Raw genomic sequence first — 16,662 nt, forward strand, 5'->3', positions numbered from 1 at the left:
GCCCTTAAGTTCTGCTTTTAGGCACTTAACTGCTGGGTAATACAGATTTTTACAGGGGCTATGGCTTGTGTAAAGGCATAAAATGTGCACATTTTTGCTACATCAAATTGTGTTATCAACCATGCTGTTAATACAGATTTTCATTTTCTCAAAGTCAGTTTCTCACAGGTAGAACTGCTAACACTTAGTGGTTATTTCTGGTTTCTATCTAGAATTAAATACTTACTGTGCTGCCCAACTCTTTGGTTCATCAGGAGCCTCATAAGACTAAAAGTCGGTGGGCCACGCAGTCGGACCAGCACATTATAACAGAAAGGCATCTCCTTCCCGGACCTCTCCAGGGGAATTGAGTTATCCCAGGAGCTCAAGAAATCTCTTTTCTGAAATTGTCACTTCACTGTAAGGAGGCTTCCAGATATGAGTGAGCTGAAAATGCCCCAGTGTCAAAGGCCTAGTTACCTTCTTACAAAATGAAAGAAAGGGGAACATGAGAGGAGGAAGAAGGAAGAGAGGGAGAGGGAAGAAAAGAAGAGGAAGAAGAAATAATAAAGAAATGAGAGTAATCTTGTTTCTCTGCCCAAAAGCAGTTAACACTAGAAACAGAACCGGGTTAACTATGAACAACGGCCTCTGGTCAGCCTTTGAGCAGCACAGGATAACGACTTCCAGAACCCTGCATGGGTTCAAAACTCAGCCTCACCATTTCGAAGTGCTGTGACCTGGAATAAGTTAAGTGGCCTCTCAGAGCCTTTGTTTCTTCACCCACCGCTTCGAATGTAGCAGGTCTCAATGAGAGAACCGACTACGGGTGGGCTGGAGGCTGGACCACGTCTCCTGTGGTCCAGAGCACGCTTGATCCAGAACATTCGCTATTGATGTGGATGCTGCAATGCCAGGGGAATCAGAACAGAGCCGGTGCCATTGTATTTTTTTATTAAAAAACAAATTAAATAAAATAGCGATCGATTTATAGAAAATGGAACCGGAGTCCACAGTTCATGGTGGGGAAGGCTCAGAAGATGGAGATGACGTTGCAGTTGCCGCCATTTCTTTTTCTTCATATCTGGGAGGCAGTTCAGAGGAGAGATGTGGAGTGATTGAGATCTCAGAGGACACAGCAGTCCCAGAAATGGTGTATATAGATTCACGATCTCTCTCGGAGGCCGTGCCTTGGCCCTCAGGAGTTGAAGTCCTACTAAAAAGGAGGGAGAACAGAAAGGGAAGAGAGGGGAAGAGTAACACACCATAAGTATGAGGTTCTTTTCAAATGTTGGATTACATGTGTTTAGGAGTATTTAGAAATTACTAAGGAGTAATTTCTTCCCTATTCTGTTTCTTACAGATATGCCTTGATCCCTTCCTTCCTTGGAGCCAACTGTCACATTAAGAGAGTCTCACCCCATTGCTGTTTCCCTTGTCATCGAGAAGACACGACAAGGTAAGAACGTGCCGTTGCCGTCCAGAAAGTATACGCGCATGCAGAGTTACTATTCTCTACCTTTCTGTCTTTGGAGACAGCTCACATAAGGGAAACAAACTTACACAAAGAGAAAATTAAATCATAATCCAAAAACGTGAAGGGAGGCAAGAAAGCATACTGGTTCCTGGCGTGGGCTCTAGCAAAGGGCAGACCTGCCTCTGAATTGCCACTCTGCTGCTTTCCAGCTGTGTGATCCTGAGCAAGTTATCTCACCTCACTGAGCCTTGGTCTCCTCATCTGTAAAATGATGAGTGCCATCTCAGCTACTCAGGAGAATTACACGAGAGAATGTGAGCAAAGCCAGGCTGTGGCACTCAGAAATCACTCATGGTAGCAGCAAGTGGGAGTTTGTTTTAAGTTAACAGACATTTATTTAGGGCTTGGGCAAGCTCATCATTGGAGAAAAGAATACAAAAATTCACTAACAGAATTACGCAAATGTCCAGGACCTTATCTCCCCTTCCTCCAGGCAGGACAATTCCTCAATCCATCTCTGGATCTCTGGCCCACCACCCCATCAACTTCAGATTGAGAGCAGAAGCTCAGCTTGGTCGGGTCGGGGTCACCCAAGTACCTCCATGAGGTAATGAAACCCTCTGCACCTGCTGGAGGTCCCCTAGGACGGCCAGGTCTCCCCTGATCAAAAGTGGCAAAGCCTAACACAGCAGGGGCCCTCCCAAGCCCTGCTCTGATGCTCAGTCTGGCTAATAATGGGTTAAACATTTGGTGGATCACCCCTGCCAGGGGGCCTAGTGAAGACCCCTGGAGGAGGCTTCCTATCTAACCACTTTTGTAATTTGTAATGTATGTGCCGACCAGCGTTTCTGAGAGGTCCTCTTAACATTAAGGCAATAGTTCTGACATCATGTCGGCAAAAATGCTCACATGTTTATTCCTGTACCACAGCCTTAAAGCCAATTTGGCCTGAGTTCAGGCACAGGCCTGAGAAAGTTAAACACGCCTACCCTTGATGTTCAAATGTAAAGCCTTACCCATAGTTAAAAATACTGTAATACGAAGGTGGATTTTCACTGGGAAGCAAACCATTAGCCCCAGTACTCGGAGCTACTGTAGAAGCTGAAGACTCGGGAAAGTACGGTGGTGGCGGGGGTGGGAATATTATCACGGCATCACCTAAGGAAACACAATATTTCATCGAAGACAGATGAGTAATAAATGCAAGCCCATTAGCAGGAGTAAAATAAGTTAATTACGTATCTTGCCCATGAATACAAAAGGTCAAACCACCTATGCTAGCTCCAGAATTTAAAAGTGGGCCTATCAAATTCACAGAGAGGGAGCGTGGAGGTTGCCAGGGGTTGGGCAAGGCAGGGAGGGGGGATTTGAGTGAGTGTTTAATGGGGGCAGTTTCTCTTTGATGATGACAAACTCCTAGAACTTCAGAGCAGTGATCGTTGCAGAACACGGCACATGTACTTAATGTCACTCTCTGCTTAAAAATGCTTAAAATGGTAAATTTTATGTTACATATATCATACCGCAGTTTTTTCAAACAGTGCGCCAATATTTTCCTAGTCAGTCTGAGCTCAAGCACTTGTTTTCTTGGGAAGCATTTTCTTTCTTGGGATGCCTCCTGCTGCAGAGCTTTTCTCCTTCACAACTTGAAATTTTAAATCGCCGGCCATTAGCAGTTCGATAAAGTGCCTGTTCCTTACATGCAGTTTCAGCCTCTGAGCAAAGGACAGGTGAGGGGACAGTGGGTGTCTCTGTTACCGTGGCACCTGTGGTATATACTCTTCTAGAGGCTTTTCTCTCCCAACATTTCACTCAAGCTTTACAAAAGGAAGTCACACTCCAAGATAAGCTTGTTTTTTTTTTTCCTTTTCCTTTTTGCATTTCTGTTGCTGCTGTTCTCTCCAGAACACAGCCCACATTTTGGGGAGGAGAAAGAGACACCAGACACAAGCTCTCATTTGGACTCCAATTCCAATACCAAACACACCACGTGAGCTGCCTAGAACATTCTAGACTTGTGGCAGCACCCCACTCCGTAGCAGTTTGAGGGTAGCCTCTGAGGAACTGGCAGCACCAAAGGACAAGGCAGGGAGAATGAAGGAGAGGACTTTAAGTCACAGCAGGGAGGCAGGCCACGTGTCCTGGCAGCGAGACCCTCAGCTAGGTAAGCAGCCATCTGCCAATGACCAACTCAGTGTGGCCCCGAGTGAGTGATTTAACCCCCACAGGCCTCAACTGCCACACTGGGGACCTGCAGGCCAGCCTTAACTGTACCTGCCTCAGAGAACAGGCAGGAGGATGTCAAGCCTGGTGGTTACAACAGTGCTGGTAAGGGACCCAGGAAGGTGCTTTCTGCATAAGCTACAGCCAGCCAGGGGCATGGATTTGCATGTGCGCATGTGGGAGGAAACCCTCCAGCTGGCAGCCCCTCTCCTGGCTGCCTCAGTGGCTCCCATGAAGATGTGTTAACCCTTTCTCTCCTGCAAGCGCATGGCAGTGAAGGTTTAAGACAGACATTGCTCACCTAAACTTGATAACGTCTACTGGTTATCTTGGGCTTCTTGTTTAATTTTTTTTCACAGGTCTGGGTAGGTTAGAGGAAGTAAGGTCGACTGTTTACACAGTGTAGAACAAAGGAGCTGGGATTAAGTCTCCAGAGCAGGCCAGTCACCTGTCCAGTGCAAACAAGGAAGTGCTCAGGGTCACCACCTGTCTGGGAGGCTTGTCCAAGCCTCTGCCCATCTGTTCCCGCCCTCCCAAGCCTTTCGACCTGCTCTCCCTAAAAGCAGTCCCATCCCCCCTCAGTTGCCCTTTCACTATATCCTGAAGGACTCGATGTCCTCTGAGTTGACAGCAGACATCCCTCAAGGGAGAGCTGTCTCATGTTCCCGCCTGGGTGTGCAGGACCCAGCACCGGGTATGCCCAGGGTGGTGATAGCACACATCTAGGGAAGAGGGGCTTCCCATCTAGGAACAACTGAATTCTGGGACTTCACCAAGAACTGCCTCTCATGATCCCAATTCCTCATAAGGCGGAACTGACCGTTGATAGACAATGTCTCGATTCTTATCAATTAGGCTAAAAGGCACGTTTCCTGAAAATTTCAACCCTATCCCATAATATCAAAGGAAAGAAAAACAAGGAGTTAGGCTGCCAGACTTTCACAGGTTCGATGGAACTTAAAGGGTTAAGCGGGAAAGATTTTAGGATGGAGGATGGAGTCCCAACATCAGGATGAGGACCCTCCTTCCCAACCCAGGAGTCACTATGTCCCAAAACCAACTGCCCTGCTTTCTGCTGCCACCCAATTCCAGCCATCAGGAGGGAGGCTGGGCCCCAGAGGTCCCCTGATAGGAAACCTGAAGGACACACGTTGAAATGCTCCCAACTACGTGGAACACTATGAGTGTCAAAAAAGTGTATATACTTGTCCCCACTGTGTTCCCCAAAAGGACTGAGCACACCTATAACACAGGGCAAGCCCTTTGGTCAGGTAACAGCTAACCCACAGCACTTGGGGAAGGATGAAACCAGCAGGAACAGAGTTACAGCCACCTGCCCAGAGGCCCTCCCAGGGCTCTGTAGAGACTGGAGTCGATGTGTGCCCCTGCCTGGGTTTGAGGCCCGGCTCTGCCCTTGCTAGTCTGTGCTCTCCCTGTGCCTCAGTTTCTTCACCCTCACATGGAGATACTAAGAGTATCTCATTGGGTTGTCGCAGGTGTGAACAACTTGGACAGAGTAGGCCCTTGAAGGGCACTTGGATGGGTATCTTGCCCTGGAATGAGCCCCGTATCTGTGCTAGCTCTTATTACTATATAACTAATATCGGTGTGGTCACCGCAAATATATAACCACACAAATAGTAGCCTGGGAGTTTCAACTGCAGTTCCAGGATCGGTGTGTAAACCCCTCTGCCCTTGCTTCACCGAGGCCGGTACTGGCGGGGCTGGCGGTACAGGGACCTCCCCCAGAGAGTAGTGCTCCCTCCGGCAGACAGCCCCAACCATGAGAAACCTCTCATTCCCCGACTCTCTTCCCTCTGGCGTTTCTGCCCCATAATGCTCTATGCCTAGCCTTTTAGATGTCACGGCTATGGCTTCAGCTTTACCTTTTCAAAAGGAGCAGACTGGGGGAAAAAAAGTGATTTTCAAAAATGAGCACCAGTGGGGTTTCTCTGTGGTTGTGTGAAACTGAGGCCCCAGCTACTGATGTTGTGCTCTAGGGGGCCTGACCCCAGGAAATCGTCATCTATCTCTTCCACAGAACCCAAAGAACCCAAAAGTCATCTCTCGACATGCCATCGGGGAGAGAAGTGACAGGTGCAATCACATTTCATCACTGTCTGGGCCACTATTTCCAAACTTTGCCTCCACCCTGAAGCCAAGGATAAAGTTACAGAAAGTGGAAAACGATGTGGGAAACGGTGTGGAAAGCCCCCTCAAAACACAGAAGATCGAGGGACTTGGGGCAAACAGAATCCTAGAATTGTTAGTGCTAGAAGGGATCTTAGCAATGCAATGATCATTTTATAGATACATAAACTGGAGCCTAGAAGGGGTTAAGGACTTACCACGGACAGCCAGCCAGTGACAGCCAGGGATGAGAATCTACGTGTCCAACACAGTGCCCTAGCTTTCAATGTCACTTGGCTGGTCTCTAACATGACAGAAGGCTCCCAGGCTGTGCTAGCAATTTCTCTCACCTTCCTCTTAATTTGCTCTGTGACCTCAGTCAAGATCATGACTTATTATTCCAAAGCTTGTGCTCAATCACAAGGAATTGCTGGGAGATGATGTGCACAAGGATTCTTACAGGGCTTAGCAAGCAGCAGCACCGTGTGCATGTGTGTGTGCGTGTGTGCACACGTGCGCGTGTGCATGTGTGTGTAAGAACAAAAAGGGAATCTAGGCCAGGCCCAAGGACAGCCCAGAGGAGCCCTGAAGCCACAGCCACTGCAATGTGAGCGTGCCCAGGAACGACAACCACATACCTACAGTGACCTGGACAGGCTCCATGCTCTGCGTCTGTCTGTCTTCACTTTCAGAGGCATCCTGGCCCTCATTCAAGTTGTTTCTCTTAACGTGGGCCACCACAAAGAAACACAGTCCCATGAGTACAATCAAGGGCCCCATGATCTGCAGGGACAGGAATCCACAGATCTGGGGCTCCGCGTCGGCCGTGTCTGTCTCGTTCAGCGGTTCCTGCGCCCAGTCTGAGCCACACCCGGGGACCCAGATGCCCAGTATGCTGACGAGCATGCCACTCGTCAAGAACAGAAACCCAAAGATGAGGCACTGGGCAAACTGGCGGCTCTCTCCACAGATGAAGGCCCGGTCGGGGTCCACCTGCCGGCCCCGCAGGCGCCCCTCCCGGAGCTGAAGTCGTGCCCTCGAGCGGGCCAGGATCACAGCCCCGAGCCCGACTGCGGCACAGGCAGGCCCAGCGACCTTCAGCACCAGGCTGCAGTCTGGGAAGATTTTGTACTCGCAGGCCTGGAACCCGAAGATGGAGAGCAGGACTCCCACACATAGCAGGACGGCACCAAAGACGAAAAGGAAGAAAATGAGCTTGCTGACGCGCCTGTCTCGCCGGTCCCCATCTGAGTCAGCAGCAGCTACAGGAGACATGGCCGGAAGAGGCCCCTTCCCCCCGAACCAGGCAGGATGGATTTCCTTCCCTCCAATGGTTTCAACAGCTCTGAAAATACAACCGAACATCGAATTAAAGTGGGCACAGGTGTCCCGGACCCGCCCTGGCCATTTCAGAAATCACTCTAGGATGAAATCATAGGGAATAGAACTTGGCGCAAGTGATACACTGTGGAACAATGAGCTGGTTTATGAGTCAGAAGCACTGGCATTCAGAAACTCCTGAATGTGTAATTTTATGAAGATAGTAAAGAAGAGGAAATGCAATTACCATGCACCTAAGAGTATCTTTTAAAAAAACAAAACCCATACAAGAGAAGTAACTGGGTGTGGCTTTTCCTGTTATGAGTCTTACAAACTCACTTCCCCGGCAAAACAACACAAAACAAAACAAACCCCAAAACAGTGGTGGGTAAAGGAAGAACTACAGGGATTATTTCTGATTTGCAGACATCCCACTTTTCATCACAGCTGCTCTGAGCATTTCCGAGTCGATACATTTTCGTTCAGTAACTAACTTTCCATTTCCTATTTTAGACTGCGGCAACTTTCCATTCTCCCACTTTCTTCTAAGGCTAGGACACCTGCAGGAGGCGCAATTCAGCCATTTCCACTGAGGGGGAAGGCAGTTCAGGAACACAGTGACTTTGGGGGATTTTAAGTTAACTCTGTCAAAATGTGATTCTTCAGTTCTCACATGGGCACTGGAACCCCGGGGCCCGGCTGACTGGGTCGGGGTAACCCAGGGGAGTCTGGAACAGGTCAGGCAAAGCCTTCCTCCCAGGTGTGCAGGCGGCCGGTCACGCACCCTCCTCCAAGGTGCCTTTCACTTTCACAAGAAGGTTTAGGCTCAGTTAAAAATAAGCAGCTGATAAAATCACCAGTTACAAAGCACACAACAGCAACAGAACTTGACTTTGAACGGAGAGTGTAAGTGAGATCAAGCGGGAAAGCACCTCCCACAAGATCACCCAAGCCCTGTGCTGTTATCATCGAGTATTAAGTAGACCCAAATCAGTTGTTAATAACGGTCTACTGTATGCAAATTGACTTTATTATTTTAGTTATCTCGTCTTACTCTCATGAGTAGGGTATTTTACCAGGACACTTCAAGTTGGGGCAGTGGAAAAGACAACCCAAGTGTGAAGACCATTTTTACTGGCTCAAGGAAAGAAAACTTAAAATATTTTGTCCATATGTATCTGTGATCACATGAAGGAGCTCAGAATTGAGGCTGTAACCAAGGCCGTCCTGACAAACCCAAGTCACATCCAAGGAGGGTCAGTTTAAGTAAAGAAAACAAATAGCCGGTCTTATACTAGGAAGTACTTTTCCAGGAAAAAGTGCAATCGAATCAGAAGGAAGTTGGAAAAAGAAGGAAATGTAGGAGGGAAATAAGCTTCCATTTTAAACCTGGACAAATTATATTCATGAAGATGAAATATTCTGAGACAAAGAAAATATTGCCGTGTAAAAAACAGAAATCTGAATCATGTCATCTCTTTTGCTGGTTCCAGAGATAAGGGTGATTCTCTGTTACAAAGTCCTGTCAGGAATTCACTGAATTTCTGGTACCTTCAACTCTGAAGTGAGTCACAAGGCTTCAGATGTCTTAAGGCGAATTCCCCAAATACTAGTAGAGTAAAAAGAAGCCAGAAACGGGATCTGTATCCATGGACAAGTGGACTAAACACCTGCCATATGTACTAATCCCTCATCCATAATAGCAGGTGGGTAGTCAAGTCTGTCTCCTACATGCATTCACGAACGGACGCAAAAACATCTACACTAACAGAAAATTAAACCTTTTCCAAATACCAACCTACATTTAATTTCCCCAAAGCCAAATCCGCCTCTCCACCACTGTTCGCCAAAGGACATTTCCCAATCGCCAGCATCTCACCACGCCCAAGGTTCTGCCGCGTTTGGAGATCGAGGTAAAGCCAGCCCAAAGTCTTTTATGGGAAATCCTTTCGTGGGTGTCAGGGAGCCCAAGGGCAACAACAGCCTCCGGCGGCCGGGCTTGCAGCTCCCACCCCCGCAGACTCAGCTCCGGATCCTCCACGCCGGCGCCGCTCGCGACACCAAGCCTTGGCCGCAAAAGCGCCGCGCCCGAGCCCGCGCGGGAGTGCGGAGAAGCGCGGGGACCCGAGCGCTCACCTGAGGCTTCGTCCTGCGGGCGCGGTGCGTGCGCCAGCGCGCGTCCCGGGAGCCCGGCGCCGGCCTCGGGGTCCGCGCTCGGCCGGACGGCGCGGGCCGTGGGCACCCGGCAGGGCGCGGCCTCCGTGTGGCGGCCGGCACCGCACGCTCCCACCTGCGCGTCCGGGCGCGGAGGGCGGGCCGCCACTGTATTTACAGAAGGAGGCGGTGCCAGAGAGGGCGCGGCGGCGGGGGCACCGCGGGGCAGGGCAGACAGGCGGGAGCTGGCCGCCACCGGGTGCTGCCCTGCGGGGCCAGAGGCGCGGCCGTGGGCAGCGAGGGGCGGCCTCGGAGCCCAAGGCCGGCAGACGTGACCGCTTCGCCCGTGACCGTGCGCGCGAGGAATCCGGGGGAAATGGGCGCCCCGCCACCTCCCTGGCCCACAGCCGTGCGGGGTAGGGGGCGGCCGGCTGAGGTTCTGCTCTGGGCCGCCCGAACTGCGCGCCGCGCGGGCCGAGATCCAGGCAGCAGGAAAGGAACCGGCTCCTTTGGGTGCTCAGGGCCCAGAGCTGGGGCGGGGAAAGCGCCTGGCCCCCTTTCCGATGTGGCGGTGGTCCAGGCAGGATGGGGCCCCGCGTTCCTGAGGCCGCGCTCTGGTCTGGGACCCGTCTACCTAGCGGCGGGCGGCCCTCCTGCCGCTCCGGGGACCCTGACTGCGGTCACTGGAGCGAGTCCCTCGCTTCCAGCTCCCCATCCGCGACGGCGTTAAGGAGACACCAGGTGCGCTCTCTTTAGAATGTGAGACAAGGTCCTCCATACCTGAGCCATTCAGGCGTGAGGTCCTCGCTCCAAGACTGAAGCAGGCCCCGGGCAGGTCAGCTCTGTCCCTTCCGCACTCCCACGTCTGCTCTTTGCCATAGAACCCCTCTTCCTGCTCTTAATTGTTAATGGTCGGCAGCAATTAAAATGGTAACTTTCCCTGCCCTTGAACCAGGAGTTTCAGGATGGGTTTGCCAATCCGGGTACTATTTGTAACCTGCCTTGGGACACGTGACACCGGACCCAGCTATGCCAGTTTCCACCCCAGAGGTCAGGGCACTGTGGAAGGTGAGTCAAGGGCTCAGCCCAAGTATAGTTGTGCGGTGAAGCCCTGGGGACTTACCCATCCCTGCCACTTCTCCCGGCTTCCCGTCAGCTTTGCCTTAAACCGGGTCACAACTCCATGCCAATTGCTTTGGGCTTTTTAAAGGTGTGAACACTTTGCATACCTGATACAGCAAGTTGTTCTGTAGGTCTCACTGAAGGTGAAGCATGAGCTGGGCTTAGCCAGTTACCAGGGGTGAGAGGGAGGCAAAGAGGGAAGGGTGGTTCTCTGGGCTCTGAGGGCTGGATGGCTGGGTGGGTGATCTGAGGCTTCAGGGGGGAGGCATACTGGACAAGTTCCAGCGTTGCAATTTGCTGGGGGCCCTCGCCCCAGTGGCCAGATATGGCCTTTTTCATAGGCAGAGTGAGAATCTCTGCCCTAACTAAATATCACCGATTATTACTATCATGAATAATACTGATGTCCCTGGCTCTGTGCCAGGCTTTGTGTTTCCCTATTTTACCTACAGCCTGTGATACTTTAGTGTGGGTTCCCAGCAAGTCAGAGAAGGCTGCAGCCAGAAGAGAATGGGGGGCTAAAAGTTTTCAGTTGAGGAAACCAAGGCCCAAAGGCAAAAATCGACCTCCCCAGCTGATTAACATGGAGCCTGGGCCTGAACCAGATGTACTGACTGTTCCTCCTAGATACACCTGTCACGCAGAGGACACACAATGCCATGAAACTCAGAAATGCCTTTTATTATGTGGCTTTTTTTTTTTTTTTTTAAGAGAGAGAGAAAGTGTGTGAGAGCAGCGGAAGGCCAGAGGGAGCAGGAGAGAATCTTAAGCAGGCACCACACAGGGCTCCCTGAGATTGTGACCTGAGCCGAAACCAAGAGTCAGACCCTTAACTGACTGAGCCACCCAGGTGCCCCGGTATGTGGCTTTTTAGTCATTATGACAATATAGACGTGGTATCCCAAGGACACTGCAGCCATCTAGGTCTGGGGTGGGGCTCTCCTGGTCAAAGTGTCAGTATATCCCAGGGTAGATACGAGACCTGGAAGGACGCCTAGCTAACAAGCAGATAAGCAAGAGTGGTGGTTGCACAACAGCTGCTGACATGGAACTTTCTAAGAACACAGGCCCTGAATGCAGAACGTGTTCTCCCTACAAGGCCTTTCTCGTGCAAGAGGCTTTCTATCTCCGCTGGGCCCTCATGCTTTCCTTCTCCTGTATCTGAAACTCGATCTCCGGCCGCGTCGTGTGTGGACCTGCAAGGGGCCTGTGGACACAGCTGCCCTTTGGGGCCACATGACTGCAGTCTGGCCACACATGACGGCCTTGAATGTGCAGACACCAAGGACGATCAGATTAGCCTCAGCTCGGGATATCAGCTGCTTAGACTGTTTGTCTAGTGGAGCCTGTTTGACTAAACTAAAATCCTTGGAAATTGATCATCAGTCAAATATGAAAGACAAAACCACCAGCCTTCAAGGCACTTAAATTGGGGGCAGACCTATTTTGAGAGAGAGAGGCTGGGGGACCTCCTCCCTCTCTAAAACCAAGTGGCCTTTTCCAGCCTGTGTGGTCATGAAAAAAGATAAGACCAGACAGAATCCTTTACAGCATCAGAACGAGGTTTTAAAAATGGATGAATCTTGGGTCGCCTGGGTAGCTCAGTCAGTGAAGCGTCTATCTGCCTCCGGCTCAGGTCATGATCCCAGGTCCTGAGATGGATTCCCACAAGGGGTTCCTTGCTCAGTGGGGAGTCTGCTTCTCCCTCTGCCCACCTCTCCCCATGCTTTTGCACGTGCTCTCTCTGACAAATAAATAAATAAAATCTTAAAAAAAAAAAAAAAGAAAGGATGAATCTTGAATCCAGGAAGTGAATACAGATGGTGAAGTGGTGGCATGCATTCGTTTATTCATTCAGCAAATATTTCCTGAGTGCTGACTGCAGGCCAATAAACAAGACACAGGATCCTTTGACCTTGTGGAACCTATATTCCAAGGAAAAGGAGAAGGACATGCAAGAAACATGGAACCGTTACAGGGTATTAGAAGGCGTTAGGTGCTGTGGAGAGTAAGAAATCACAGAAGGCAGCTTGGGGAAATTCTGCTTCCAAGAGGGTGGTTAAGGAAGATGTCTCTGGGGGCACCCACTAGTGGCTCAGTGGGTTAAAGCCTCTGCCTTTGGCTCAGGTCAGGATCCCAGGGTCCTGGGATCAAGCCCCGCATCGGGCTCTCTGCTCAGCAGAGAGCCTGCTTCCTCCTCTCTCTCTCTTCCTGTCTCTCTGCCTACTTGTGATCTCTGTCAAATATATAAAAATCTTTAATAAAAATAAATAAATAAATAAAAATAAAAGAAAAAAGGAAGGCTTCTCTGTGAAGTGGACACCGCAGCAAAAGCTTGAAGGGGATGAGGAAGCAAGCTTATTGATTATCTGTGCTTGCATAACAAAGGACCCCCAAACTTAGAAGCTTAAAGCAACAAAGATTTGTTATCTCTTGCAGTTTCTGAGGGCCAGGAATTTCAGAGCAGCTTAGCCATGTGCTTCTGGCTTGGGATCTCTCCTGAGGCTGCAGTCCAGCTGATGGCTGGGGCCGCAGACCCTGAAGGCCTGCCTGGAGCAGGAGGGTCTGCCTCCCTGGTGGCTCCCTCCAGCAATTCTGGATAGGAGGCCTCCCTTTCCTGATTGTCCTCATGATGCGGTGCCCTAGAGTGAGTGATCCAAGAGAGAGCACATGAGCGGGGAGAGGCAGTGCCTTTGATGATGTAGTCCCTGAAGTCCCATCCCATCGCTCTGCTTTATTCTCTTCCTTAGACTTGTGTCACTAAGTCAAGGGGAGGGAAATTAGGCTCCACCTCCTGAAGGGGGAGACTGTCAAAGAGTTGGTGAGCTTATTGTATAACTATCACAGAGAAATGCAGTGATACTTTGGCGAGGAAGGGAAGGGCCCTTCAGACAAAGGAAACAGCAAGTGCGAAGGCCCTGAAGCAGATGGGGATGGCATATTCAAGGACGAACATGAGGCTGGGATGACTGGGTGAGCAAGGGGATGAGAAATAAGGAGAGGAGGTCAGAGAGGAAAGGGGTAGGGGTGTGTGTGTGTGTGTGTGTGTGTGTGTGTGTGTGTGTCCACATGTCCCAGATTACCTAGAGCTCCATGAGCCATTGTAAGTACTCTGAGTGAGATAAGGAGACTTTGGAGGGTTGTTTTGTTGTTGTTGTTGTTTTAGCTGAGTGTGATGTGGCCTGACTTACACTTTTTAAGGCAGCAGTGGCTTCCAGGTGAGAATAGTCTGAGGAGGGGGAAGGGTGGGAGTGAGACACTCAGGAGGCTGTTACAGTAACCCTGGGGAGAAATGGCTGTGGCTTGTGTTCAGAGGCAAGAAAGCAGTGGGACTCTGTATGTATCTCGGAGAGAGAGTTCTTGGACAGGATATGGGTTTGGACGTGAAGGTTTTTGGCCTGAGGAACTGGAAGGATGGTTCTGGCACAGCTCAGGATGAGCTGGGGAGAAGGAAGGCAGGACAAGACTGAGAGGGAAGCTTTGGGGCATGTTAACTTTGAGATGTCTCTTTCTCCAGGGAATTCTGGGAAGACTATGTTCCTGTGCTCTGGCAGGTCTGGTTGCTACAGAATCAAGAAGCCCGGGCCCCTCATTGGGAAGAGTTTACACGCAGATGTGGCTATGCCCTCATTGTAGCGATCGGTGCCTCGGAGGGCTCCCAGCAGGCACAAAGCAGTGGGCAGGCTGGTGCTCAGGGAAGCAGGGATTTCTGACGTTTCCAGGGGGCAGGAGACAGCAAGCGGCCAGTGTGGCTAGGAGGGATGAGTTTCTGCTGCTGCAGGGGCTTCTGCTGCTCTCTTCCCAGAGCAGGGCCCTAAGGAGCATGGATCCTCCGCCACCAGGGGACAGGCCACGTGACACTGGGAGTGCTGCCACGCTGAGAAGTGCCTGGGGGCCAGTGGTATGGATTGGCCTGTAGAGCTCAGTGTTACCCTTTCAGGATTCACAAGACTAGGGGAAGACAATTAAGCAACCAAGTGTGCCACCTTCTCGTTTCTCTTTCCTTATTTGGTCTCTCTCTGGTTCTGCCCCAAATTAACCTCAGCGCCCAGAAGCATGCATTCCTCTTTCCAATTCCTGAGTTTCCTGGGATTCTGCTAAGGCTGGGGTGCAGGAATTTGCTCTTGAGTGCTTGGTCACGGGCCCGCATTTCCCGCCTCTGAACCTAGGTGGGTGCCATCCAGCTGCCTGCCCCCCTCGAAAGCCGTGGCGGTGGGGGGAGGCAGAGCATCCTATGGCATTTTCCTGCTCCACGTCCCCATGTTGGACTCCGACCAGGCCTTAGAGATAGGATGGGTGGGATTGGCTGACTCAGCAAGCTTGAGTGGAGGATTTGTACTGGGCCCCTTAGCTGACCCCCAGCGCAAGATGGTGTTGTGCAGAATCATTTGATTGCCTGGAACGGTCCTGCTGATTTTGCACCAGTGATAACCACTCGGCTTGCGTGCAGCGAGCCAGAACCAGGGCTAGGAATGTGGGGAGTTGTTTCAGACAGAGTGAGTGAGGATTTGCCATGGTCTTGGCAGAGGCCTCCATCTTGCCAGAGAGAGAGAGAGAGGGCAGTTCAACAGTGGTGGCAGCTGGCTTGTGGAGATACCAGTGCAGAGACAGCAAGAGTTTTCTGGAAACATCAGTCTCCTGGAGGCTTGCTTTGCTGCCACCAGCACACTGACTAGGTTGCAAAGAACAAAACATTTCTACCCAGTATGTTAAAAGGGCATAAATGGACAGCAGTTGAGATCCTGGCTTTGCCACATAGTAGCGGTGTGACCTTGGGCAGGTAAGCAAATTTTCTGTGCCTCAGTATCCTCATCTGTAAAATGGGAATAAGCAGACCTACCGCCAAGAATGTCTTGAAGAATAACTTTCTGGCACACGGTGGGCCACCAATCAATGTATTTGCGGCTGGTCACCTTGTCTTCCATTTGTGCCTCCTCCCTGGCCCACAGTCTTGAGCAAGGCTGATCTGACCCATCCATGGGGATGGTAAAGGGATGGATGAGGGGGCAGGTCGGAATGCTGTGCAAGAGGAAACTGAGTCATGATGACTTCTCTTGCTCACTTGCAATGGTCTGAGCCACTGCCAGCTCCACTCCAGCACAATTTCCCAGTAGCCAGGGTCCAGGCTTCCACCTGCCCATTTCCACTCCCTCACTACCCCCTTAGTTTTGGCCCTCCACTTCCAGCTTTCCAAGGATGATTCCAAAAGGGAGTCAGTTCAGATTACAGTGCTCCAAAAATACAGCCAGTGAAGTAAATCTGAAAACAAAGGAGAAGAGGAAAGAAAGAAGAAAAGGCTGGCTGTCCTTCCTGCCTCATTCCAACAGCTTACGGTGATGTTCAGGGGACAGGGGGGAGTTCCTTTGCCATTATCCATACGGGGATCTTAGCTGTTTTAGGATCCTATGGGGACACTTCTCTGAGACACTGGAGGTGACTCTCAGCAGAGTCCAACCCAGACCCCTGGGAGGGGCCATCTGACGGCCAATGTGCTGTCCGTGGGGACCCTGGCACCCAGTGGGGGCCCGGCAGGCAGGGGCCGCCTTCCCAGGTGGTCCCCTCACAGACACACACTTGAACCCTTGGCTTCTCCCATAGCAACTGCTGGCCTAGAAACTGAAGCCATAAGAATCTGAACACCTGAGAGCTCGGCATCTGATCATTTAAAAGGCAGTTTGGCAGGAAGCCACCCCCAAAATGCCCCAGATTTTAACAAAAGGCCCCTTGTCACAGCCCCAGAATGCAGGTAAAGCTGGGGCTGAAGGCGGTGTTGATTCAGAAAGAAGGAAAAGAAAACTGCTCTGCGGGGTTTTTTTCATGTGAACCTATCTCACAGTGTTATTGAAGGGATTAAATGAGTACAGAAAGACCTGCTGTAATGTGTGCTTGGATGCCATTCCGGAAGAAATAATTTCTCTCAATAGTAATTGCTAACTCCTACATAAAGCATGCTCTGTGTTTAAAGCAACGCACGCCTCTTACTCACTTGCATTGCATAAAAGCCACGGGCATAACTATTGTTGTTCCCCATTTTACACATGCAAAGAGGGGGTGAGCAGCTAGGACCTCAGCCTGCCAGGAAGCACCATGCCTGTCTCCTCTCCTACAGGAGCCCGAAGCTCTGCCCACAGTAGCTTTTTTCACTGCTGATGGGAGGTGGCTTTGGCTCTTTTTCCATGTCAGTCTTGAGTCCCCAGGAGTCAAGCTAACAAACTCCCCTTCCTTTTTTAATTCTCGAATTGAAAGTTATTTCCCCG

The 16,662-nt window shown here is 50.8% G+C and overlaps 1 protein-coding gene across 1 annotated transcript; it reads right to left on the minus strand.

The window, feature by feature from the left end:
- Positions 1 to 917: 917 nt before the first annotated feature.
- Positions 918 to 9,430, minus strand: TMEM171 (transmembrane protein 171). The gene is made up of 4 exons (XM_080804930.1): positions 8,932 to 9,430; positions 6,448 to 7,154; positions 2,473 to 2,614; positions 918 to 1,195 (listed from the first exon to the last, which is right to left on the minus strand). The coding sequence occupies exons 2-4, from the start codon at positions 7,082 to 7,084 to the stop codon at positions 997 to 999; spliced, it is 978 nt and encodes a 325-aa protein (XP_080661056.1). The 5' UTR covers positions 7,085 to 7,154; positions 8,932 to 9,430; the 3' UTR covers positions 918 to 996.
- Between the last annotated feature and the right edge of the window lie 7,232 nt (positions 9,431 to 16,662).

This window comes from Martes martes (assembly GCF_963455335.1).
Source record: "Martes martes genome assembly, chromosome: 5".
Lineage (NCBI taxonomy): Eukaryota > Metazoa > Chordata > Mammalia > Carnivora > Mustelidae > Martes > Martes martes.

Bases quoted from the DNA above. Each gene is read 5' to 3' on its own strand.
- TMEM171 (XM_080804930.1), bottom strand. From the start codon at position 7,084: ATGTCTCCTGTAGCTGCTGCTGACTCAGATGGGGACCGGCGAGACAGG. The intron at 2,615-6,447 runs GTATGTGGTTGT...GTGTTTCCTTAG, and splicing joins GCCTGTCCAGGTCACTGTAG to GTGATGCCGTGATAATATTC. The intron at 1,196-2,472 runs GTAAGGCTTTAC...CCTCCTTTTTAG, and splicing joins TACAGTATTTTTAACTATGG to TAGGACTTCAACTCCTGAGG.